The 25432-nt window shown below is 44.1% G+C and overlaps 1 protein-coding gene across 2 annotated transcripts in view; it reads left to right on the top strand.

Moving 5' to 3' along the window:
* Window positions 1-3798: 3798 nt before the first annotated feature.
* The window catches only part of SLC44A2 (solute carrier family 44 member 2 (CTL2 blood group)), a 314434-nt gene continuing 292800 nt past the window's right edge, over window positions 3799-25432 (top strand). For both annotated transcript variants that reach the window (XM_069230393.1, XM_069230392.1), the window contains exon 1: window positions 3799-3935. In XM_069230393.1, the coding sequence (XP_069086494.1) occupies window positions 3899-3935 (37 nt within the window). In that variant the 5' untranslated portion in view covers window positions 3799-3898. The remainder of the gene's footprint in view (window positions 3936-25432) is intronic.

Genomic DNA, 25432 nt, shown 5'->3' with positions numbered 1-25432 from the left:
AGTGATTACCAATTCTAATTATTTACAGCAAATTCGTTGTTATTGCTCATTTAGATGAAACTACTAACAATCTCTAATAAAGCCAGCAGGTTTAGCTTATTTTAGGCATATAGATTTTTGTTGATGTGTCGTTTGTCTGTATGTAATAGAAGAAAACTCTCAAAGAAGCACCTGAATGCTGGTTATGCAGCTTGCTTCGTGAAGCAAAGGATTGACTTCAAATGTTTAGGCACACCCTTAATTACTTAGGCCACCCATGTAAAAATTGAAGTATTAGTTGAGAGGATTGAACACTACAGTCACTGAAAAAACTTGAACTCAGTCATTAAGAGCTATGGCACATAGCAGACAGGCTTAAACTAGAGGCAATGTGTGAAATATTTATACAGTACCAAAACAGTAATAAAGATTAAATGTAGAACAATAAATATCCCAAACCGAATTAGAAAAATACAGGATAAAAGCTAATGAACAAAATATTACAAATCCAATATGGGGAACTGGAGGTACAAATTTGTACAATTTTAAGTAGGAGTAGCGCCATGGAACACTAATTGCCAATGACAGTCAATGGCTGAAGCAGTCTGGGCCCCAAGCAGAATTTCATGCTGACCATGATGGAGTACAGGTTGGATACACCAACCAGGTTCATCATGGTCAAAGATTTCACCTTCTAACTTTAGTCGATTAAGTCTCAATCGAACATAAGAGTACACTTCTAAGGCCTCCTACAACCTCGGGGACAGAGACACTTAGAGACTCACAAGCTGTCAGCAGAGGCCAACATCAGGGTCCAGTCCAGGTCCGTTTGCCACTGGTGAGCTGGGCAGTTGCAGGTAAGGCCTCTTATAGCTTGTTGTATACTTGTAGCTTGGACAGGAGATCAGCCTTATGACCTTTGGAGTCCCACTTCTTTGTTCCAGGTACACATAGGAGCAGTTCCAGTTCTTTATGGCTTCTCTAAAGTCACAGACAGGAGGTCCAGTCCTTCTCTGTTTTTCCTCAGGCCCAGTAGTGTTCGGAAGTGGGTGCCTGGAGATGCCATATTTACAGCTGGCACAAGCTAGTGGGTAAGATTGACTCCTGGGCACACCCCAACCAATGAGATAAACGTTCCCAGGGCCAACTGTACCCACTTTGGGCATTTTCAAGATGTTGAAAGTCTTGCTCCACACTCATCTTAGGCTCTGATGACTGGAGTACATGTGTGGAGTGTACTATGTTAATCCCAGTATCCTGCCACAACCAACACTAAATATTCAGTGTGAGGCAGCCACTGCACCTTCAATAAACCCAGAGGTAGAAGAATGGTAGAACAAAAGTAAGGTTTTTCCAGACAGTGGGTACACAAAAATTGTTTGCCACCCTCTTTCTCTTCCATTCAAGTATGTTCCCAGTACTATATATTAAACCCAGAGGCAGAGGTCTGGTAGGACAAAGCAGGACTTATCAGCAACCAGACAGTACATAGACAAGAGTTGTCTTACCATCCTGTTTTTTGCCTTTCAAGTGTTCTTGAAAGTGCTATATATAAGCCCAGCAAGCTTTTCAAGCAGACTTTGACAATCAAGCAGGACTTGACAACACTGTAATGTGAAAAAGGATGTTCACAGCCCCACCCTCCATATTCTGAGGTGTTCAGAGGAGTCATCTGACTATTCAGGTCAGCCTACTATCTGCTCCTGGGAGGCATCTCACACTTTAACACCTATTTAAATGCTAACCAGTGGCTGGGATAAGTTTGAGAGCAGATGCAAATTGGCATCAAGGCTATATAAAGCTAATTTTCTAAAAGTCAACTTCACAATTGAATTGGATTTTTCCTGACTATTAAAAATTATGGTTTAGATATGTTTCTAGATAGCCCCAGTCCGGAGACACAGTATTAGGATTTTATTCTGGATGTTTCTGTTGTCAGCCAGCCTTCCTACAGTGAAAATAGCTTTTGGATGCTAGTCACTGTTCAGACATGCTAACAATACATTTCTACATGTCTTACTTTTAAATACCATGCATCCTGCCATATGGGCTATAGGGCCTACATAGGGGTGACAAATATTTAAAAAGTCGTTTCTGACCTATCAAAAGGGTTTATTTTGACAGATTGATATGCAGTTTTTACACTTCTAGTAACAGGCTACATTAGTAAGCCTAAATGCATGTTTTACACTGTCACTGCAGTAGTGGGTGGTACAATAGATGCTGCAGTCTACTATTGACATTTAACTTACAACCCCTGGGTTCATTTTGTACCATGCACTAGGGACTTATATGTAAGTTAAATATGCAAATTAGCTGTATACCAATTTTGTCATGTTGAAAGGAGGAGCACATGCACTTTATCATTGTTTAGCAGAGGTAAAATGAACAGTATTTTACTGCCAGTAAAAATATTGGGTCCAGCAAAATGCAAAAATATGGGGTGACCATGCTGAAGAAGTAGATTTCCTACACACCCCTTTTAGAGTCCTGTCCTAATCGTTTTCATCCCACTTAAAGCAATCTGATCCACAATAGGCTCTTGCCAAAAGACAGCTTAACTTGTCTCAGATGAGACCCACAAACTGTGACATAGTAAAACTGTGGAGTCCTTGGAGTCAAATCTAAAACTATTAGAGTAGGGAAGAAAACAAACAGGGAAAGGGATCAGCATGGTGTGCTGGGAGGAGAGCAAACAGGTGAAACAGCAATGTGCAGCTGGGGAGAGAAACACATGGGCAAGAAAGCAACACAGAGAGAAGCACACAAGGGCCAGTGCATCACAGAGGGCCAGGGCAGAAGCACACAGGCGAGAGAGCGCAACATGGAGTGTGGCAGAGGAGAAGTACACAAAGGAGACAGACAGAAAACACATGAGCTCTTGTGGAGGGCTTAGAAGAAAGAAAAAAAAAGTATCACCTGAAAAATGAGTAGTGGAAGGACACAAGTAATGCGGCAAAGCATAAGAAGAGGAAGTACAGCCCACAGAAGCTAAGGAATAAGAAGCTCGTCTGACCCGTGTATTAAACCGGTCTATACAACCGTGGAACCCATGACACTGAAGCATGTGCTGAATCCGCTGAGCTATCTCTCCGACTCCGGTCTCTTTAAAAGTAGCTAGCCGAGAAAATGTTCCGTCCTGTGAGGGTGTTTTTTTCCACTTCTTGTCTGGTTTGATATCCCCACAAACAGAGCATGGGCATTTTTCCGGAAACGTAATTTCTGTCCCTTGATAACAAGTGGAAATGTTTTCTCGGGCGCTGAAAAGATTATCTAACAAGCACTTCAGCCAAGAAAGAGTGTGGGTGGGGCAGTTGTACCAGAGCTTGGGAAGTAAATGCGTCTGCCGCATCGATCTTTAGGCCATGGACACTTCTAATGGCCTACAACAAAACCAAGAGCCTCATGATGCAACGTCGAGAGTTGGAAACATCGACCCAAAAAATCCAAATAGAAAAGGCTCACTGGCTTCTTCCCATCGGTGTGTATAGTACATGGTACATGTGTTTCAGTTTCAATAAAATATATTAATGACGAGCATCTCCTGACCACGTTACTCCAAGGCGAAGACAGTAAAAGTGTTATGTAAATAGTCCACGCTACAGAGAGCTCAGGGTGGCACTATATATTATTGTTCTGGTGGGGCTGCCTTGAAATTCCCTCATCCTGTCTGGCCGCAGCCGGGGCTTGCCTGCTTGTCCCTCACATTCCTCGCCCCCTTCGCTGCTCTCCCATTGGCGCGGGGGCTCGTCACTCCCGTGCTCCCTGCACCCTGGTTGGTCACGCTCTTTAGTTACTGCCGCCCCTTGTCCGCTCTGCGGTGGCAGGGGCGCCAGATGCTTCAGTCAGGCTGAGCTGCAGGAGAGAGAGGCTGTATTTTTAGGCTGCCTGGAGTGCTGTTCCTGTGCACAGAGCTGCCATGGGGGCAGAGGAGATGATTCTCGAGGAGGGACATGGTAAGGAGCTGGGGTTCAGCAGCAGGGGAGGGGTCCAGTCACTGTGGCCCTCAGAGAACAGAGCTGTTAATACACGGTCCCTTAGAGGAGACGAAAGGGGAACAGAATGCAGCCAGTCACGTGACTCCTGAACGATGGTAGGATGTGTTAGTGAGGTTACTTGGGAGTCTAAGGAAGGAAAGATTTTATTATTCACTGTAAGCGACTGATCCAGGGCATAATAATTGTATTATACGGTCCAAATAATATAATGATCTCAGGGTAATCAAGTGTGTGTATGATATGAGGGCGTGAGGATTCCGAAACAGAATAAAGGCTTATATGTAGAAGTTTATTGTGCTGGATTAGAAAAAACACTGTTTAGGTCTCATTATGGAGAGATTTACACGTGTGCATGACCTCATGTCATCAATTCTTCAAAAATGACAGTGTAAGGTACGGAAAGTAGGCTTTGGCCCAGACCCTTTCATTTTCTTTTATGACTTCTTCATGGTGTGCCATAGCTTGAAGGCTGCCCATCAAGGCTTTGGTATTTTGGGAATGGTTACTTTGTGACGTTTGTTCCCAGTGGGTTTTGGTGATGTGGCGTCAAGTAGTCCTTTAGTTTGACAAGAGCCAGTTAGTGCACTTTTGTTGTATTTGTTTTGTTGGCATGAGTTTTTAGTTGTGGGTTCATGGCTATTTGTTTGGGAAACACATACCTTGAACTTCCCCAGACATGATAGCAGTTTTTGGATTTAGATGTTTTTTCTTGTTCCTACAGTTAAGTCTTGTAAAACATCAACTATTTTAATTGTTTAACAAAAATACTGACCCTTGTCAAAAGTGTCTACTTTGGTGTCAGTTTCGTTGTGTATGCCTTTTAGTACACCACATGCAAACTATCATCTTCTGATGTTTTTTGAAGCACTCTTCTTTCCTCTATAGCTTAGCTCTAGTAATGCAGTCTATCCAAAGTCGACCTTCTCATGGCTTCCACATTGTTGCAGCCAAGCAGTGCTTAATATGTAAATAAAAAGGTGCCGTGCCCAAAGCCCTCCTCTTAAACACACGGCTGCTGCTATTAAATGTGAGAACAGGAATACTGAGGCGGCATAGTCCTGAAGCCATCTCGGGCCTCTTCAATCCATTTACAGCCACTCCCTGCCCCTTCAGCTCACTCTTGCAGCTAATTTCTCCCTTTGTGACGCTTTTTCGTTTTTCCCTTCCTCCGTCTTTCCCATATGTGTCTTTTGCTCGCAGCAAATGCTTGAGGCAGAAGAATAAGCCCCGGCCCTAAAAAATAAGTGCCGATGCTCAGCACCGGATACAAACACAAATTAAGCACTGCAGCCAAGACGTTGCTTCATTTTGGAATTTTCTTTGTAGGACAGCTGGGTCCTTCACTAAGGTGCCTAGCCAATTATCAGACCTATTGGCTTTGCCAACGATTTGGTGTGTGGAGGAAACGAATTGTTTTGTGATCTGTTAAAGACCGCAGGATCAGTGGTGTAACAAAGGCCCCTGCAGGTGCCTGCTCCAGGGGGTCCCCTCAGCACAATCCCCTGGCCTGAGAGCTCCTGAGTGAGTTCGGAGGGGGCTCCCTCCATGTACTGTGCAGGGGTCGTCTCAAGTTTCGTTACGCCACTGCACAGGATAATATAGTGTGTTCATTGTTTATGGGCGTGGAAAGGCTGGTATAAAGTAAACGCATTTGGTGACCTGTTGACCCACACAGTTATGATATGATCTGTTTGCAACCTCTTTAGTGTGTGATCAGTGGACAATTACCGTGCCTTGTGATCAACAGAACACATGGTGTCGAATATACAAGAAAGGAAACACTGACACAATAAATAATAAAGGTATTTTAAGATATGTAGAAGGATGTATTGATTTTGTGTTCTACGCTATGACTTCTTTTGTGATCTGAGACAGTAACATTACTTTGCGATCTGTGGAAGAATAACATTGTTGCGACATAAGGAGGCCGGAGTTGGAAGGGCGCGGGCTCTGTAAAAGGCTGTTACTTTGCGCCGCTCGGTGTAAGGGCGCTGGCAGGAGTCTCTGGCCAAGGGTCTAGCTTTCAATAGCGCAGCAGGGGTAGTGGCACCGGGGCCCAGGAGTCTTAGGGGCCCAGCAGACACCAGTTATTGCAGTAGTTTATTATCCATCCGGCAGACAGGATTCAATTTTCGCGTTTGCACCTTTGACACCAGGTCTCACGAGCCCTCGCTGCGCCACTCTCTCTGGCTCACAGTCAGGTGCCAGGACTGTTATAATTATACATCTCCCCACATGCACGACGTCACTCGTAGGAGGGGCGTAACACCGCCACGCTGTCCCACACGAACTGTGTCTGGCAATGTCTTAGTGTCTGGGTGCACCCTGTCATTGTCTGCTCAGTGCATGTGGGGTGACTGCTGTGCCAGCCTAGTGCCTATGAGCCGGAAATGTCTATTGTTGGGCAGCGAATGACCAGGCCGTGGCCGTGTGATGTGTGTGTTGTCTTGCAGTGCCTGCGAAGTGCTTTATAATACCGCGTGGCATAGCTGTGCAGCGTTTGGCAGTGCGAGTGCAGCGTGTATCCAGTGTTTGTATGCAGTGTCTGTGCAGTGCCTTTACAATGTAACGCCCGTGCAGTGTGCATGCAGTGCCTGTCCAGTGCATGGATTACCCAGACTCTTTTTGCACAGTGTATGGGAAGCGTCTGTGCAGAAAGAACAGGGCTTGCGCAGTGCCCATGCAGTGCATTTGCAGTGGCTGCTAGTTTTCGTGCTGTTTTTTTCATGCTGTTAAAGTCTTGGTTAACGGAAAACTCCCTTAACTCTTGTGTTTCTTCCTTCATACTTGAATGTTTTTTTAAGAGACCAAACTGCGAATCAGCACGATTTTGAGAGATCTGTCAATGTTGCATTTTGTCTGTTAATGTATCTGAGCGACAGGGCAAGAACTGAATAGTTTCTTTCACTGCACCTCTAAACTCCCAACCAGATGTTTGTGTTTGAAATGCTGTGGATTCTAAATAAAGCCTCGGCCTAGGGTCGCAGGAGAAACCTGAGTAGTGTGAAGTAGCACAGAGCGGCATGAGGTGGCGTAGGGTGTCGTAGATTGGAGTTTCGTAGAGTGGAGTGTCGCAGCTTTGTAGAATGTGGTGGCGTAGAGTGGTGCAGAGTAGATTACATTGGCCTAGAGTGCAGTGGCAAAGAGTGTAGTGGCGTTCCCAGTTAATTTCCACTCCCAGGGAAGGTTTCAGAATGTCCACAAGATGTCTTTAACAAACCAAACAGAGTTTGACCTAAGAACGGTGTCAGCAACTCTCCCCTGCCCTTAGGACTCAGAAGCCGCCAGCAGGCCCTTACCCCCAACACCGGTCATACACCAACCGACAAGACAATTTAGTTTGATGGAAGAAGTGTTTATTTTTATATACTTTCATTAAAATCAGAGAAACAATTTATGCAAATCATCAAATGCACATTACTCTATTAAAAACATTTCACTGTAAAATGAATATATACTGTTATAGATACTTTTTTCATTTGTATGAACCCCGTGACCACCCCAATGATCTGTCACTGCCCCAATCAGGTGTGTTCATCCGCAGGTTGGTCCAGGACTTCAGGATCCTATCTCTGTTGTTATACCGGGGCCACACCCTTGGGGTCCCCTCTGTTGCTTCAGGTTACTTTATTCTCTCTTCTTCCGCCTAATACTAAGGAGAGGGTGGGTGGGTCAACAACAGGCCTGTCCATTCAGGCCGCCGCGCCAGGAGGCAGAAGGCTGAGCCTTCTTGGGGGGGGGGGGGGGGGGCGCTTTTATGCCCCCTACTGGCTCGTGGCAGCCCAAACCGGTCCAGCACCGTCGATGTCCAAACGTCCTTTATGCGGCGATACTTCCGCTCGCACGCCTTGCGAAGTGTGCGAGCGGAAGCCGCAGGCCAGCCTGCGCACAACTAGTGCGAGGACCAGGCCCCCGGCGTCCCCGACCCCTCAGGGGCCGCGCACCCCCCATGTTGGGGGTGGCGCTTTTCCATGTGTACCAGTCCCTATCTGCCAAGGCCCTGTCACTGTGGCCGAGCAGGACTATCCAATTGTATTTTGCCACTTACATAACAAGGGATACTATGTCAAATTTTATTGGCCTGCACGCCATTTTGAGATAGCTCGTGGGGAGCAAAGATTTCTCTGTAGCCAGCAAGTGACAGGTTAAATCTTGGCAAAATAGTTCATACTGTTAAAGTGCACCAGAAATGTTTGTGTCATATGACAATAACAGCTTCACAGTTTATTACTATTTTAGTAGGATAGTTCAGAGGAGGAATGTATGAAGGAACAACGCATGCACTTATAACGCATGCCTTTATAATGCGGTAAGTACAATGCATGGTCACTACCAAGCATGCACTTATCACCAAATGTTTTTACACTTCATATGCTTTTACCACAAATGTCTTTACCATGAAAATTTCGTAGTAAAGGCATATTTGGGAAAGGCATATGCATGGTAAAAACTAGAGGTAAGTATAACATACATTATATATATATATATATATATATATATATATATATATATATATATATATAATTTATTTATTTACACACAAACACACATTTCCACCCACCCAAAAACCCTACCTACCCTAAAAATTACCTTACCGCCCCAAAACCCATACCCACCCATATGTGTTGCAAATGCATTGTGGTAAATGCATTTTGTTGCATTCACCACAATGTAACTCCATGTTTCCCTTGGGGGGTAATGCTCCTGCAGCAGAGATCTATGCTTAACCATTAAACTAGGGGTTCATATCTTCCTATGGCATCTCAGGCAGTGACTTGCAGCTAACTAAAAGGCACACACTAATGGTGAACGTGCGATCCTTTTCGTCTTCTAAGGCTCATAGCATGAACGGCCTGGAGTTAGAAAAAAACCAAAACACACTGTTTAAAATACTATACTAATTAAATACAAATAGCGTCTACCAGAGTAGAAATCAACAGGAGTATGGCCTACCTAGTATTTTGTTAGAATGTCTAGGTAAAAAAATAGACATCATAAGAAAAATACTCCTCCTTTTAAAATACATAGTTCAACCGAGTGCCCACCACAGCTGATGGAGGGAGTATTCCCGTGGTAAGAGTAATTACAGGGAGCTGAGATTAAATATGGATCGGAGACTAGAGGCTTCAAAGCCAAAAATGCACCCCGACATTTGGAGTTAGAAAAAGGCAGGAGAAGCTGGGAAGACAGCACAGTGGGTTTTGTGTCCACTGCAGATGTTTGTATAGGATGTCAGTCTCAGGTTCAAATCCGAGTAAGACAGCTCAGTTGGTTAATATGCACTTAAAAGAGATGTGTGTGTAATATACATGCCACATCTTCCAGGCCTGGTAGCTCAGTAAGCTAATAACCTGTTACCAAAATCTGTGAGTCACTTCTAGGTCATGGCAGCAAATTCACTAACATAGCTCAGCAGGCTAATGTTCCTGCTGCAGAGATCCATGTGTAACCATCCGCAAGTCACACGTTTCAATTCCCATAGGACAGCTCAGTGGGTATGTGCCTTCTACAGATTGGGAGAACCACCTAGAGATCAGAGGTGTACATCCAAGGGAGATAGCCGAGAGAAGTAATGTGCCTACTGTGGGGGTTGGAGACACCCAAAAAGCTGTGCCAGAGGAAGATCAAGCTCAGAGATGCCCAATACGTGTATTTCCTGCGTGAGTTGCAAAACAAAGACAGAAACTAATACATCATGTCATACCTGGTCTTAATGCAGTCTGAAAGCAATATTTAGGGGATCAGCGGGTGAGACGCACTAGAGTCTCCTTAGAAACTGGCACACACAGCGCTGGAACAGAGCGCGAGCCGCTGCTTCCCGGCTGCCTCGTGACTCATCCAGAGAGCGCGACCATATTTATCCGGGCCAGATCCAGCGCGCGGCAGGCCGCAGAGCGTCGCCAGCCGCATTCAGAGGATAATTAATGCGCCCTTTTGTTGGAGGAGCGTCCCTTCACGGAGGAGATGACTGAGGGACGGCGGGTGTGAAGGCGTGGAGCGGAGGGAGGTGTCGGATGTCCAATGGTGCCCCGTTGCTAGCTTTCACCTGCCCAACAGACGCCACAACCCTTCAAGTAAATGAAAAAAGGCAGCCTGCGCCTTGGGTCGCTTCAAAAGTCGGCAAGGAGCTATACCAGTGGGTTCATTTCTGAAGTCATGACTATTTGTAGGGGACGCTCATGAACAACACCTATATTATAGCAGACATTGCAGCCATTTGGTTGTATTTATATAGCACGTCGAAGTTGGGACGTATGTGTTTAGTGCTACTACCTAACTCAGTGCCGCTCACTTTATCAACATCAGAAGAATGAATGCATGAGTACAAGTCAGCGAGGAGTTAAATACATGTATTCATGTTACACCCACTATTTGCAGCGAGTACGCAACCTCCCGAGCTCAGGTTTGGAGCTACCTATCACACGAGTATCTCTTCAACGAGTGTATGAAACCACTGTACTATCTTATATGGAATATACACATGCGACATGCTGGTTACATACAATGTTCTGCACTATGTATGTTAATTCCCTATGCTTTCTCATTAGGATTCCTGTCCATAGTTAGAAATTATGCACCTATAGCTGTAGCAAGTGTGCTGAGGTCCGGATTTATCTTACTGGTGTTACACCCTCAAAACAACTGGCTACACAGAGTTATCAAACATGCTTTAACCCTCTAAGCTATCTTAAAAATCACCCTGTCTGTGAACCATAAAATAAGCCTGGGCAGCTTCGAAGTAGATTTTGTAAGGAAGCCTTTGCAAAGCCAGTAGGTGTCGCCCATACAAGGGCTATTGGTTTTGTCAATGTATTTTTGCCGTGTTGAACAACTGCGCTGCTGCTGTGCTTATTTTTCTGGTGGGACAAATGGCAAGCAACAACAATGCGGGAAGGATTGGGCAAGCAACCACAGTGCAGGAGGAGCCGGGCCAAGCAGCAACAGTGCAGGAGGGGCAGGGGAATTAAGAACAATGCAGGTATCGGTTGACAGGCTTGGTGCAAGCAAATACAAGTGGGTGGGACATGGGTTCTATGGGGCAAGCAAACAAGAAAGTGGAAGGGGACGAGGGCATAGGGCAAGCAACAAGGTGGGAGGGGCGGTTAGGACAGGGCAAGCAAGTAACAACACGCGTCGGTGTAAGCAACAACACGGAGGGGGGCGGGTGGGGGTAGATGGTCCGCAAACTCATGCACTCTTATAAAGTTCTGCAACTAAGGGAAAAATGTAACTCAAAAAGCACAAGCAGTGGAAAGACACTGGGAAATGAAGCAGTACTTGCACCATCGTTCCAGGGAGGGGCAAACACACAAAAAGAAAGTGAAACCGGCATACGCTGACGAAAAGAAAAGATCGTGATGATGAATCCAACCAAAAGTAAGCAATGGGTGATGTCTGAAGCCCCTGTAAGTAAACAAAATGTCTTGCAAGCAACAGCACAAGGGCTGTCTCAGGCGAGAGCTAAAATGCATAAAGAATATCAACCAGAGATGGAGGCTCATTGACTATGCTCCTCCTGACTCCATCCCTCATGACAGCATCATGCCAGACTCCATAAACTTCCTGCAACCCTTAAACCCACCCCCACTACACTGTTGCACCAGCAGCACACCTGGGCGTTAATTGTCTGTAGCCATTTTAGAGCATTGTCCCGAATTTCTAATGGTGCAGAGCTTTGTTTTTTTAGCCAGCTGTGATGGCGAGAAGAGCCTGAAAGCTGGTGGCATTAGGCAGATGCCAAGTGGGGACAGGACAACCCCCCTCTCACAGAACACATTTTTCAGCCAGCCTCTTCCTTCCTCCTCTGTCCCGTCACAGATCCTTTTATTCTTGTTCTCCCAAATCCTTACCTGATGTATTTAAAGCATGTGTATATTTGGAAAGCAAAGCCTCCATAACGCGTCCCAACACGGCATAACCCTGGATGGACACAGCCCTGGTCAGGCATAAAGAATGACAGACTCATTTCAGTAGCCCCGCCGCAAGCCTATGGTCAGGGAGAGAGCTCCGGCAACGAAAGCCCTGCTGCTGTGGGATCAGCGTGCCAACAACACAACGTTGGCCTTTGTACCGAACCCTGGTGTCCCTGTACTCCCCGACCCCAAAGGAGTTACTGGCACTCCACAAGCTCTTCTGCCTGCCAGCCCTCCCTGCATCTCGGAGCTCTACATATAAATGTATCCATTATCGAAAGGGAGCAGGAAACCCAGCGTAAGCCTGCAGGCAGATGTATTGATTAGGAAAAAGAACAATGAGTCCCTAGAACAACCGTCAGTACTTCACAGACAGGCGCCTTATTGTAGGCAGGGACAATAGAATTATGCAGCAGGGTTGACTGTGTTATGCAGCAAGTAAAGGCAAATAATGTGGAATAATGTAGTGCATTTATTACTTCATTATTGTGTTATTTCTACTCATGTTAACGTTAAATGGGTAAAGTTTTCATCTCTTTAGTACCTGTTAATACCCAAATGTAGCACTAAGCAACTGAAAGGTGAGCAGTCAATGTTTCTAAATGGCCTTCCACTGTGCAGCAACTATGTAACAGTGTTGCTTCATTTTTAGTAATTTTTAATCTGTTTGAGCTAGAAACATGTTTCTTGTTAAAACTGCAGATTATGCAGCAGGTGAGGGATTATGTGGCAAATGACTAACTGTGCAGAAAATGCTTCAGAGTTAACTAATTTTGGCCCTGGTCATTGGGTAGCGAAGGCATTTTTCTGCATTGTACACTGCCTACCCCTAGGCATATTCTGCATCCTGTAGCGGTCTACCCCTAGTGATGCTTAAAACTTTAGGGCGTGTACCCCTAGCTATGTTTAAACTCCTGCAACAATCTACCCACCCAAGACCTCCTTTGCCTTCCTGGGTAGCCTATTATAGTCCTTAATATGAAAAAAAATACCAAAGCACACTGTAAGATGAATGCTAAAGACCATATGGATGTTGTGTCCTACGTAAATTGATTTATTTCATAGAAGGTTAAGAACCATGTAATCCACAATAGTTAAGTGAACTGCAGCCGACACGTGTTTCGTCCTCCTAGACTTTGTCAAGGCTGCAAATTACACAAAACAAAATGAAAAAATAAAATAAAACATGCAGGTAGTGTATACAATAACTGTGGTGCTGTGAACTGTAAGATACACCCTAAGAGGAACTGTATATGTGAACACAGCTCGTGCAGAGATATGTAAGTGTTGAAGGTTGACGAAACATATAAAGACCAATAGTACCAGTGATGGTGATGAAAATGCAATGGTTGCCAAATATATACAGGGTTGTGGACCCATTTTAGTTAATGGGACCCAGTATAGATCATGGTACCAGAGTGCCACTCAGTATGATAGGAAGAAAATTGTACAGGAAGGTGAGCAACTTAGAGAGTTGTGTATAATGATCAAAGTGGTGTGAAGACTTTCTCATGCGGACACGGAATGTAGGAAAAGATATTACCTAGAATACTGAATCTGTTCCCGATTTTGTCAGTACATCAAAACGAAATGCGATTGTGCGTACTATTGAACAGAAAGGCAAGTGGTAGGACATTGAAAAGGGTGGTTAGATAAGTGGAAATTAAACATTATGTACTATGTAGTTAGAAATGAGAGACGAAGTACAACCTATACTTGTTTCAAGAACTCAGTAAATCACGAAAACATATAGGATATAGAAATAGTTGAAAGCCTGGAAGATCCAAAAGCAAACAAATAGTTTTTATGTAAGGCTACATAAATGAAATTGGCATAATAATGTCTGTGGTGAAATTGAAACCTACTGTGTCACACCAAATAGGCAGTGAAGCACAAATTAGCCCACAAAGTAGTAGGGCGATACGATTTTCAAAGCACATTAACACATTGAAGTTGAGGCCGTGATAAGCCTAAAAAGGGTAAAAAGGACTTAGTGTAACTAAAACGCACTAACCAGTCGCAGAGTAATGGCCCGTATTTTAAGAGTTCACTGCATACCTGAAAACTGTGTATCTTTACGCAAAGTCGAAAATGTATGAATGAGATGCCAACCCTGGCATACACTTTGGCTTTTAATATAGCGGGCATAGAGTTGAAAAGAGGACTGCTTTGTTTGCACCGGGAAGACTTGGACCGCGGCCATTGCTAAAAAGGTGTAATGCAAGAGAGGAGCATGTAAATATGTGTAACCAATAAGAAATACTAACTATAATAGTGTCCAAAGGGGCATATAAAGAAATAATTGAAGATAATTGTGCAGGTGTATGAAGAGATAAATAACACCCATAAGAGCGAGCATAGAGCTGAAAAGAGGCTCACTATGTATGCACGTGGAGAACTAGGAGCGCGGCCATCACTACGCTGGTATGGCGCAAGAGAGGAGCATATGAATATATGTAACCGATAGATAACAAATGTTGTGTCAGAGAATGCATGAAGGAAAGGATAGCACTCCCTCTATGTTTTATTTTATTTTTCTCTTTTTGTTTTGTATTTTGTAATTTGCAGCATTGACAAAGTGCAGGAGGACATAACACATGTCGGCTGCTGATCACTTAACTGTTGTGGATCATATGGTTATTAACCTTCTATGAAATAAATCAACTCACGTTGGACACCACATCTGTATGGCCTCTAGCATTATGTTTACCTTGTGTATTGATATTTTGTTTTAAGATTTCCCGCTCTGGTGTTCCAGAACGGCCTTCTACCGTGTGGCTGGGTAGCCTAACCAATATTGCACCTGTTTTATGCTATTTCTTCCTTCATATATGTTGAATATGGTACTAAAATTTAGGGCTATTGTTAGGTGTGTGGTTTATTAGAGCATTGCCACCCTTGTCTTCATTGTAGTCCTGAATATTGACTGCATTAATATTCATCTACCAAAATACTCAGGTAATACTACTGACTACTAAGATAACACAAACCCTATACTTAAAATAGCACGCATATTGATTCCGATGTATTCCACTACACAAACATCTAAAGATAAAAATATCTAATATAAAATTATAGATTTCTCTAATACTCAGTTTTAAAGTCAACATTATAATTAGCAAAACTATCAACAAATAAAATAGTTTAACATCAATAATATACTTTAAAATATTACGAGTATTTAATCACAATTATTTTCAAATTTTAGAAAGTTGAAATATGTATAACATATAATGAAAATTAATATATTTTGTTACTGTTATTCAAAATATTTATTTTGAATTACAAATGATCCACAAATATAACTTTTTACATTAAAATATTTATTTTTCAAAACAGATCAATTAAAAAACACATTGTGAACGTCTCTTTATCTAAAAATAAAATTAAATATCTTCACAAATATATTTAGTTTTTTCATTTTAAAATATAAAATAATTTCTAATAAAAATCTACAAAAATGTAAAACAATTTTTCAATACATCTTATTTTTTATTAATCTAACATTTATTGGGGGGAGCAGATTTACAATTGTAACTTCAATCCAACTAAAAATGGGGAAAGTGCATCTATTTTTTTGAGATGGGGCTGATTTAAAGTTCTGACTCCAGTCCAACTAATTTTGGAGAAAATGCACACATTTAGTTGGGTCAAAATTGCTACTTTAACTCCAGACTAGCTTGAGAAAATGCATATATCTGGAGGAGATAGGAATCAGATTTACTAGTCCCTCTCTATACAAAACAACTTTGGGAAGAGTTGTGGTCTCTGTAGGGGAGTGAGGGGGTGAGAGGGCGAGGGGGAGGGCTGCGGGGAAAATGGAAGGATCAGATTTACTATACTCACCCAAACTATGTAAAATTGTTAAAAGTGTTGAACTCTTGGGGTTTGGGGCACAGGGGGGCAGATTTACTATTCCCGTTCCTAATAAAGCACCATTATGGAAAGCGTTGGGCTCTGGTGGTGTGATCAGATTTACAATTCTCACTCATAACAAAGGAACATTGGGGACCGTCCTGGGTTTGAGAGGGGTAGAGGGCATTGAGGTAATCCCAATCCCAAATAAATAGTATTAGGGAATATATGTCTGTGGAGAGATCGGATTTACTATTCACACTCCAAACTAATCAGCATTAAAGAAAACAATGAACATGTATTTAACCCCTCGGGTGCCCTGGACGCAACGGTTACGTCATGGGCAGCACCGCTCGAGTGCCCAGGACATAACCGTCACGTCCAGATAGGGGCCCTTGGGGGAAGTGCTAACGCTCCCCCCAGGGGCCTCGCACCCCCTCCTCTGGGCAGGGATGGAAGGGGAATTGCTTCCCCTTCTACCCGACCCCACCAACCTCCCTGTGGCGTCTGATGCCTGCCCAAGCTTCCAGCGCCGATCGGAGGAGAACTGCTTTTGCATTTCTCCTCCAATCACGTGGAGGGACCGAGAAAGGCATCACAGGAAAGGAAAGGCCTTCCCTTTCCTTTGATGTCTTTCTCAGCATTTCTGTTACCTGATCGCGATGCGATTGGGCAGCAGAAATTCCCACTAGACACCAGAGAAATTGTTTTTTTTCTGCAATTGAATAAGGGGAGTGGCCCCTTGGGCAAGGACCACTCCCCAGAGGGGCAAATTATTCTTAGACTATTTCTGCCCCCCGGTGGCAGATCTGCCTATTATAATTATTTATAAATATAATTGTTTATTTTTTTTTTATATGTGGGGAACGACCCCTTAGGTAAGGGTCGCTCCCCGGGGGTCAAAATTACACTTAGGCCACTTCTGCCCCCCTTGGGGGCTTATCAGCCTATTTTTATTAGGCTAATCTGCCCCCAAGGAGGGCAGAAACCACTAGACACCAGGGATTATTTTTTTTTTTAACATTATTGAATGGGGGAGTGGCCCCTTGGGCAAGGGCCTCTCCCTTAAGGGGGGCAAAATATGTTTAGGCCTTTTCTGCCCCCCCCGGGGGGAGATCGGCCTATTATAATTAGGCCGATCTGCCCCCTGGAGGGACAGAAACTCATAGACACCAGGGATATATATATTTTTTTTGTTTACTTCCTTTTTTTCATATATGGGGAGCAACCCCTGGGCAAGGGTCGCTCCCCTGCGGGGGAAATTGTATTTCGGCCATTTCTGCCCCCCTTGGGGGCAGATCAGCCTATTTTATTAGGCCAATCTGTCCCCAAGGGGGGCAGAAACCGCTAGACACCAGAGATTTTTGTTTTTTTGCATCAATTTCACGCAAGGGGAGGGACTCCTTATCCAAGGGTCGTTCCCCTGGTGGGCAAATTTATTTTAGGCCATTTCTGCTCCCCTTGAAGGCAGATCGGCCTATTTCTATTAGGCCGATCTGCCTCCGGTGGTTGCTGGGGCAGAAACCACTTAGGCACCAGGGATTGGTGTATGTGTGTGTTTTGTTTGGGTGGGCAGCCCTTGGGCAAGGGTCACTCCCATGGGGGTCCACCAGAGACCAGGGAAGATTTTTTTTCAAAATAAGAGGGTGGCCATACCCCAACCCCAAATAAATGGGGCCAAAGTTGTTCTGCCCACCAGTGGACAGATGGGGCAATTACCCCCGATCCACACCCAGGGGAAGGGCAGAAAGTCTACTAGATGCCAGGGAATTAAAACAAAACAAAAAAAGTGGGGTGGTGGGTACCAACCAGTATGGGCCTGGATATGGCTCCACCCCAACTGAAGGGGGTAACAGTCTTTCAGCTCTCCCAAGCAAGATGGAATTTGACTATTTTGGGTTTTGGTTTTACATTTGGGCCATGAGAGCTTGGCTAACTCTGAAAATCGTCCCACTTGGAATGGTGAGGGCTGCACTTTTTGGACTTTGGGACGCTGCCATGTAGAAAAATCCACAAGACATAAACAGATCTGAAAACTAAACATCTGGGTGAGCCCAGGGTGGTATGCTTCACATGCACCCGCACCATTTTCTTACTCACAATGCTCTGCAAACCTCCAACTTTGCTGGAAATCACAATTTTTTTCCACATTTTTGTGATGGAACCTTCTGGAATCTGCAGGAATCCACAAACTTCCTACCACCCAGCATTGTCTCATCTATAATGATAAAAATTCTGCCCCACTTATTGGCTTAAAAATGTTTTTTTTCAAATTGCCCTTTTGGACCCGCTTTGGTTCCCCCTTATTTCGACATGTTTTTGGCTCTTCCTTGTCACAGGCACTTGGCCCGCCTACATAAGTGAGGTATCATTTTTACCTGGAGACTGAGGGGAACATTGAGTGGTACGAAATGTGTCCCGGTGCGGTGATCCCACACAGAAATTAGATTTTTTAGCTACATTTGAGGTTTGCTGAGGATTCTGGGTAAGAAAACACTGTGGGATCCACGGAAGTCACACCTCCCTGGACTCCCTCGGGTGTCTAGTTTTAAGAAATGTCTGGGTTTGGTAGGTTTCCCTGTATGGCAGCTGAGCCCAGGACCAAAAACGCCGGTGCCCCACTCAAAAACAGGTAGTTATGTATTTGATAATTTTGATGTGTCCACATAGTGTTTTGGGGCATTTCCTTTCGCAGGCACCAGGTCTACCCAAACAAGTGAGGTACAATTTTTATCGGGAGACTTGGGGGGATGCTGGGTGGAAGGAAATTTGTGACTCTTCTCAGATGCCAGAACTTTCTGCCACCAAAATGTGAGAAAAAAGTGTTTTTTTGGCCAAATGTTGAGGTTTGCAAAGGATTCTGAGTAACAGAACCTGGTGAGAGCCCCACAAGTCACTCCATCTTGGGTTGCCCTAGGTATCTAGTTTTAAAAAATGCACAGGTTTGGTAGATTTTCCTAGGAGCCGGCTGAGCTAGAGGCCAAAATCTACAGTAAGGGACTTTGCAAAAAACACGTCAAATTTCAATGTAAAAATGTGATGTGTCCATGTTGCGCTTCTTGTCGCAAGCATTAGGCCTACCCACGCAATTGAGGTACCATTTTTATTGGGAGACTTGGGGGAACACAGAATAGCAAAACAGGTGTTATTGGCCCTTGTCTTTCTCTACATGTTTTCCTTCCAAATGTAAGGCAGTGTGTAAAAAAGACATCTATTTGAGAAATGCCCTGTAATTCACATGCTAGTATGGGCACCCCGGAATTCAGATGTGCAAATAACCACTGCTTCTCAACACCTTATCTTGTGCCCATTTTTGAAATACAAAGATTTTCTTGATGCCTATTTTTCACTCTTTATGTTTCAGCAAATGAATTGCTGTATACCCGGTACAGAAGGAAACCCCATTGCAAGGTGCAGCTCATTTATTGGCTCTGGGTACCTATGGTTCTTAATGAACCTACAAGCCCTATATATCTCTCACAACCAGAAGAGTCCAACAGACGCAAAAGAATATTGCTTTCAAAAATCTAACATCACAGGAAAAAGTTACAGAGTAAAACATGGAGAAAAATGGCAGTTTTTCACCTCAATTTCAATCTTTTTTTATTTCAGCCGTTATTTTCTGTAGGAAACCCTTGTAGGATCTGCACAAATTACCCCTTTTTGAATTTAGTATAAAAAGTCTACTTTTCTGAAATGTTTAGCTTTCTGGGATCCAGCATTGGTTTCACACCCATTTCTGTCACTAACTGGAAGGAGGCTGAAAGCACAAAAAATATAAAAATGGGGTATGTCCCAGTAAAATGCCAAAATTGTGTTGGAAAATGTGGTCTTCTGATTCACATATGCCTGTTACTGAAAGCTGGGAAGATGGTGATTTTAGCACTGTAAACCCTTTGTTGGTGCCATTTTCAGGGAAAAAACACAAGCCTACTTCTGCAGCCCTTTTTCCCATTTTCTTTGAAAAAAACGAAATTGTCACTGTATTTTGGCTAATTTCTTGGTCTTCTTCAGGGGAACCCACAAACACTGGGTACCTCTAGAATCCCTAGGATGTTGGAAAAAAAGGATGCAAATTTGGCGTGGGTAGCTTATGTGGACAAAAAGTTTTGAGGGCCTAAGCGCCAACTGCCCCAAATAGCTAAAAAAAGGCCTGGCACCTGAGGGGAAAAGGCCTGGCAGTAAAGGGGTCAATAAATATAAAACAAATAAATACAGAAAACTCAGTAATGTATGGATTATTAAAGTAAAAAAGTTAGCAAACTACAACTAATTCACAATAAAACCTTTAAAAGTAATAGAAGTATATATAATAAAAAAGCAGCAATATCTGATGCATACGTTTATATTAAAACAGTAATTTTATTCTCAAAATTAATTAAAACTTTTATAACAATGAATTACAATTAAGAGGTTTTTAAAAATGTAAAAATAAATTATACAAAAAGGGCTGGATGGGATGTTTGAAGTGATATCAGCCACTGGTAAAGAATAAAATAAAGATGGTCTACATGGGACCCCGAAGAATTACCAATGGCTGATATTAACTGAATCATTCCATCCATCAGAGGCTTCCTGATATTGGTTAAAAAAGGGAGTTCCCCTTAGCATTAAGCACACCGAAATGGCCGATCAGGGTAGATGTGAGATCCTGGAAGGAAGCCTCTGCGGTACTTTGGTGACTATAGTGAATACTTATAGGCCCAATACTGATGACCCCACGTTCTATGCCCAACTCTGGCATAGGTTACACACTGAAACCATCTGCCATAATAGGGGGTGGAGATCTTAATATCTGTTTATGACCGGAAATAGACCTACCCACGCACATTGACAGTCATGACAAACAGTCTGCTAAGATCGTAGGTGAGGGCATGGACCACCCATCCACAAATTTTATGGACTTCCCGTAATTTTGCCCTGCTGTCCATTGTCCGTGATGACAGGCGTACCGGATGGCATTTGTCCGTAATTTTAGCCTTTCAGCAAAAGGACAATGGACGGTAGGGCGAAATTACGGGCAGATCAGTTTCCCCAGCTGGATTGAGGGGTAAGGAGTCTCCTGTGCTCGGAGGGAGGGAGGGGCAAACAGATAAGAAACAGACCTTCTTGCCAGGGTGCCTCCTTCCCTAAAGAAATGCAAATGTGGGCAATTGGTAAATTTGCAAATGTAAAGGAGCTTGAAAACCTGCATCCACTTTAACCAAAGGAGTCACTTGAAGCTTTCTGATGGCAAAGATATTTTATTTTAGAGGGGTACTGCATTGGTGTTCCAAGGTGAGCCATGGAGTGTTATCAAAAATGTTAGTACTAGGTATAAACTGTATATTATTCAAATCTGTATTTGAGAAGCACTTTTTTTAATTTAACCAAAATGTATTTGCGCATTTTGTAGCAGCCTATATTATGATGTAATTGTATTTTTATAGCGCTTACCATCCCTGATGAGGCATCGAATGCATGTTTAAATTAAGGACTTACACATTCACAGTTCTTTCAGGGGCCTCGGTACCTCATAGTATTAACAAACATTGGCAAAGCCAAAAGGTCTCGTCTACGCAAGTGTTATTGGCTTTGCCAATGTATTTTAGTCATGTTATACACCAGAGTGGCTGCTTGTTATGGCTAAAAGTTAGTGGCATAGTGGTGTGGAGTGGAGTAGAGCGGCATAGGAGCAGTGGCGTAGAGCCCAGTGGTGCAGGGTACAGTGCAGTTGTTTAGAGTGCATTGGCGTATAGTGCAGTGGTTTAGAGTGCAGTGGCATGGAGTGCCGTGGGACAGAGTAGAGTGGCATAGAGTGCAGTGGAGTAGAGTGGCATACAACAGAATGTCAGAGAGTGCAGTAGTGTAGAGTGGTGCAGTGGCATAGAGTGCAGAGTAGACTTGTGTGGCAGAGAGTTTAGAGTGGTGCAATACCGAGTAGAGTATAGTGTTGTAGGATGCAGTCGCGTAGAGTGGAGTGATGCAGAGTCGAGTAGCACAGAGTGCAGTGGCATAAAGTGCAGTAGTACAGAGTAGATTGGTGTACAGCACAGTGGCGGATAGTGCAATGTTGCAAAGTATAGTCAGTGCAGTGGTGTAGAGTGGAGTAGAGTGGCACAGAGAGCAGTGGCTTAGAGTACAGTGGTGCAGAGTAGAGGACTGTGGCGTACAGTGCAGTTGCTTAGAGTGCATTGGCGCAGAGTGCAGTGGCATAGAGTGCAGTGGGGTAGAGTGGCATACAATAGAGTGGCAGAGAGTGAAGTAATGCAGAGTGGTGTAGTGTCATAGAGTGCAGAATAGACTTGTGAGATAAATGTAGAGTCCCAGACATACACTCTAGTGCTGTGAGACTACAGACAAGTTGTTGGTACCTCACATCCTGACATTAGGAGTGAGACTGTCGCCCACACCATCTTCCCTGCCTCTTTAAAAAAAAAATAGGTTGAAAGTCGATGGGCGGTTGGAGTAAGCCATATGTTTTTGTTCAATTTATTTAAACTTACATAAGGTTAATTACCTTAATGTTTCCCAAACTGTTTGCCAGGGGTTTTAAAATGTTCAGAAACACAATAAAAAATTACTGTTACTTTCTCTTCAAGTAAGATTGGGAGATTTGGGTAGGGGTGATGGCCTTGCCGCAGTACTGAAGGGCATTAATTTACTACTGAACAAGGACCTAATGTGACACCTGAATGTAGCATACCAGGAGGCAATCACAAAAAGATGACGGTGAATAAATAGTGCTATGTTAAAAAAGAGTAAATAAATGCACTGACAACATAGTGAGGCTTGTCCTTTCTTGCGGGTGTCTGTAAAACTGACGTTTGTTCTTCAATTTTTGTCCTGAATTTTGACCCTTTGTCCTGAATTTTTTACAGTCCTGTCCAGAATTTGCATCATTGCCAGGTGGTCACCCTAACTATTATGGATTGGTGGACTTTTGAAGTAATCGCAACTCTGCAACATGCGCCTCAGCAGTGCAGGGCTCGTGGTCACGCGTAGACTCCTGGCTGGCGATGTGCGAAGTGAGCGCTTGGACAACAGACACTACAAACTTAGCTAAAATGTTATTTGACCATGTGCCAGTTAAATTGCAAATATCTATCCTTACATATGTTCTGCCACCATTCACCTGGCACTTTCGAGCCACGGCTTTACTAGATCAGGTGCATTGGATGAACCTGCGCTCGGCTATTGTGGGATACATTGCTAATACATGGGCACCGTGGATGGGGCAGATACTTTGTGGGAGGCCTTCCAGGTCACAATACGAGTTGTATGCATAGGCATGCAAGCTGAAATCCTACGCAACATAATTGCGCAAAACAGAATCCACGATTAAAGCGCTAAAGCGTGAGTATGAGCAACCACCCCGCACTAGCACCCTCGTACCCATTAGAGACCACCTAACGCAATGTGAGGATATGGCGGATAGCGAAACGCGGTATCTATCCCGGCACCATGTGGCGCGGGCATATGGCGAGGGTGGCCAACCGGGCTACACTTTGGCCGCCTGGCTAAAAGAAACATGGACCCCACATCACATTGTGCAGATTACAGACTCTAGCAGGAGGGATTAGTTAAACACTCCAGACATCCTTACCGCCTTTGCTGACTTTTACACATACTTGTACTCTGCCACCATCGCTGCAAATTCGAACACTGCCATTTACTAGGACAGTATAGCCATGGCGTGGCTATCGAGCAGGCAACAGGAATACCTGGTTGGTACATCCAATCACAGAGGAAGAGGTAAAGGATGCCATTCGCCGACTTTTCTACGGGAAAGCACTGGGCCCGACAGCTTATCAAGTGAATTCTACAAAGAATATGCGGAGATATTGACACCACTATTATATGTTTAACGAAGCATATTACAAACAAGTCCTGACCCATCCCTGCGCCAGGCACTAATCATCACACTTTTAAAGCCTGACAAGGAGCCTGCGAGGTGTGACTAGCACCGGCCGCTGTCATTAACACTGATGTTAAAATACCTGCTAAAATCACAGCCACCAGACTTCAACCGATTTACCCAACTTGGTCTTAGCAGATCAATCGGGCTTAATGCCCACATTGTCCACAACACAAAACCTTCGTACACTCTTCGCGCTCCTACATTAGTTAGATCCTACCTTGCCAGCTGCAGCAGTACTCTTGGATGCTGCCAATGCTTTTAATTACATTAACAGGAAATGTTCACTGTGCTGCAGGGAACGGGCATGCCACAGGCTTTTTTGCGATGGGTGCAACTGCTATACACTCACCCCATTGCACGGGTGCAGGTCAATGGTCATACTTCGGAGCTGTTCCTAGTGTGCAACGATTCAGGTCAGGGTTGCCCCCTATCACCAATCCTATTTGCGATTGCCCTGAAACCCCTGGCGTGCATTATCTGACAAAGAGGTACTGCTTCGGTGCTTCGGTTCCGACTACTGCCCATCAGCATTTCGCTGTATGCAGACAACATGGTCCTCTATGTGTGCGAACCCGGAGCACACCTACACCTTTACTTTGGGAGTTCACCAGATTTGCATGGTACTCTGGTCTCACTGTAAACTGGGCGAAGTCAGTTATATTTCTTCTTACACAATCCACGCAACCCTTTCCACTGGAATTTCCCCTAGAATGGAGCTCAGACTCTGTTAAATACCTGGGGATATGGCTCAGTAGAGACTCCAACCTGGTGACCCGTGAAAATTACGGTTGTTTGGTGGCGCATCTGGAAGACCAAGTAACACACTGAATAAAATGCCCCTCTCACTGACTAACAGAGTGGCAATAATGAAAATGATAATACTCTCGACATTTTTCTTTTTGACAACATTCCAATCGTAATTACAGCATTTTTTTAAACTGTCCGAACCCACTTGATCACATTGGCCTGGGCAGGTAGGCAGCCTCACATTAGCTGGGCGAGACTTCCGTATACACAAGGTGGCTTTGATGCATCCAATCTCTATTTATATTACCTCTGTGCTCAAGAGCAGTTTGCGCATTACTGGTATTGCCCCCTGACTACATACCCCATGTAGCTGTCAAATCAGATGATGCACTTCCGGCCCCCCCTAGGAGTCATCCTGCCACACACTCGCACAGATGTTTCTAAAGGAGAAATAAACACCATTCACTGCACCACAGTGGCATGGAGGAGACTGTGTGCGCATGCAAACAAACTGCTCCTTTATGCCCCTGCACTACCCTTAGCCCCTCACCGAGAAATCTCAGTAACTCACGAGACTGGGGCCTTCAACATGCTACGCACTGCCAAGCTATCTACATTAGGAGACATGTACACCTCAGGGCAATTCCTTACCTGGCAGACATGGCAAATGCCCCAACACGCACACCATTGATGACATTTGTGTACTGCCAGGCTCCAAACAGCTTTAAGAGAGCATTACCCCACATTTCCAGTAGAGCCTCCTGCACTCATTGCACTATAGATGCTATTGACGTGCCTTACCTGCAGGAACCTCATAACGAAGTTATACAATGTGGCCCGGTCGGATGTGCCTCGGACCCCTACCAAGACATGGATAAATGGAATTCCGTCCTCGACACCCCTATATCAGCCCCAGACTGGGTTTATTGTTGCACACTGACAAGACTGCTCATCTCACTTTGCAACCTACATATCATTAATTTTGAATACCTGCGACAAATGTATTATTCTCCTGCCATAATATACAGATATGGTTAACG

This window comes from Pleurodeles waltl, chromosome 4_2 (assembly GCF_031143425.1).
Source record: "Pleurodeles waltl isolate 20211129_DDA chromosome 4_2, aPleWal1.hap1.20221129, whole genome shotgun sequence".
NCBI lineage: Eukaryota > Metazoa > Chordata > Amphibia > Caudata > Salamandridae > Pleurodeles > Pleurodeles waltl.
This window is presented reverse-complemented; position numbering and strand designations above follow the sequence as displayed.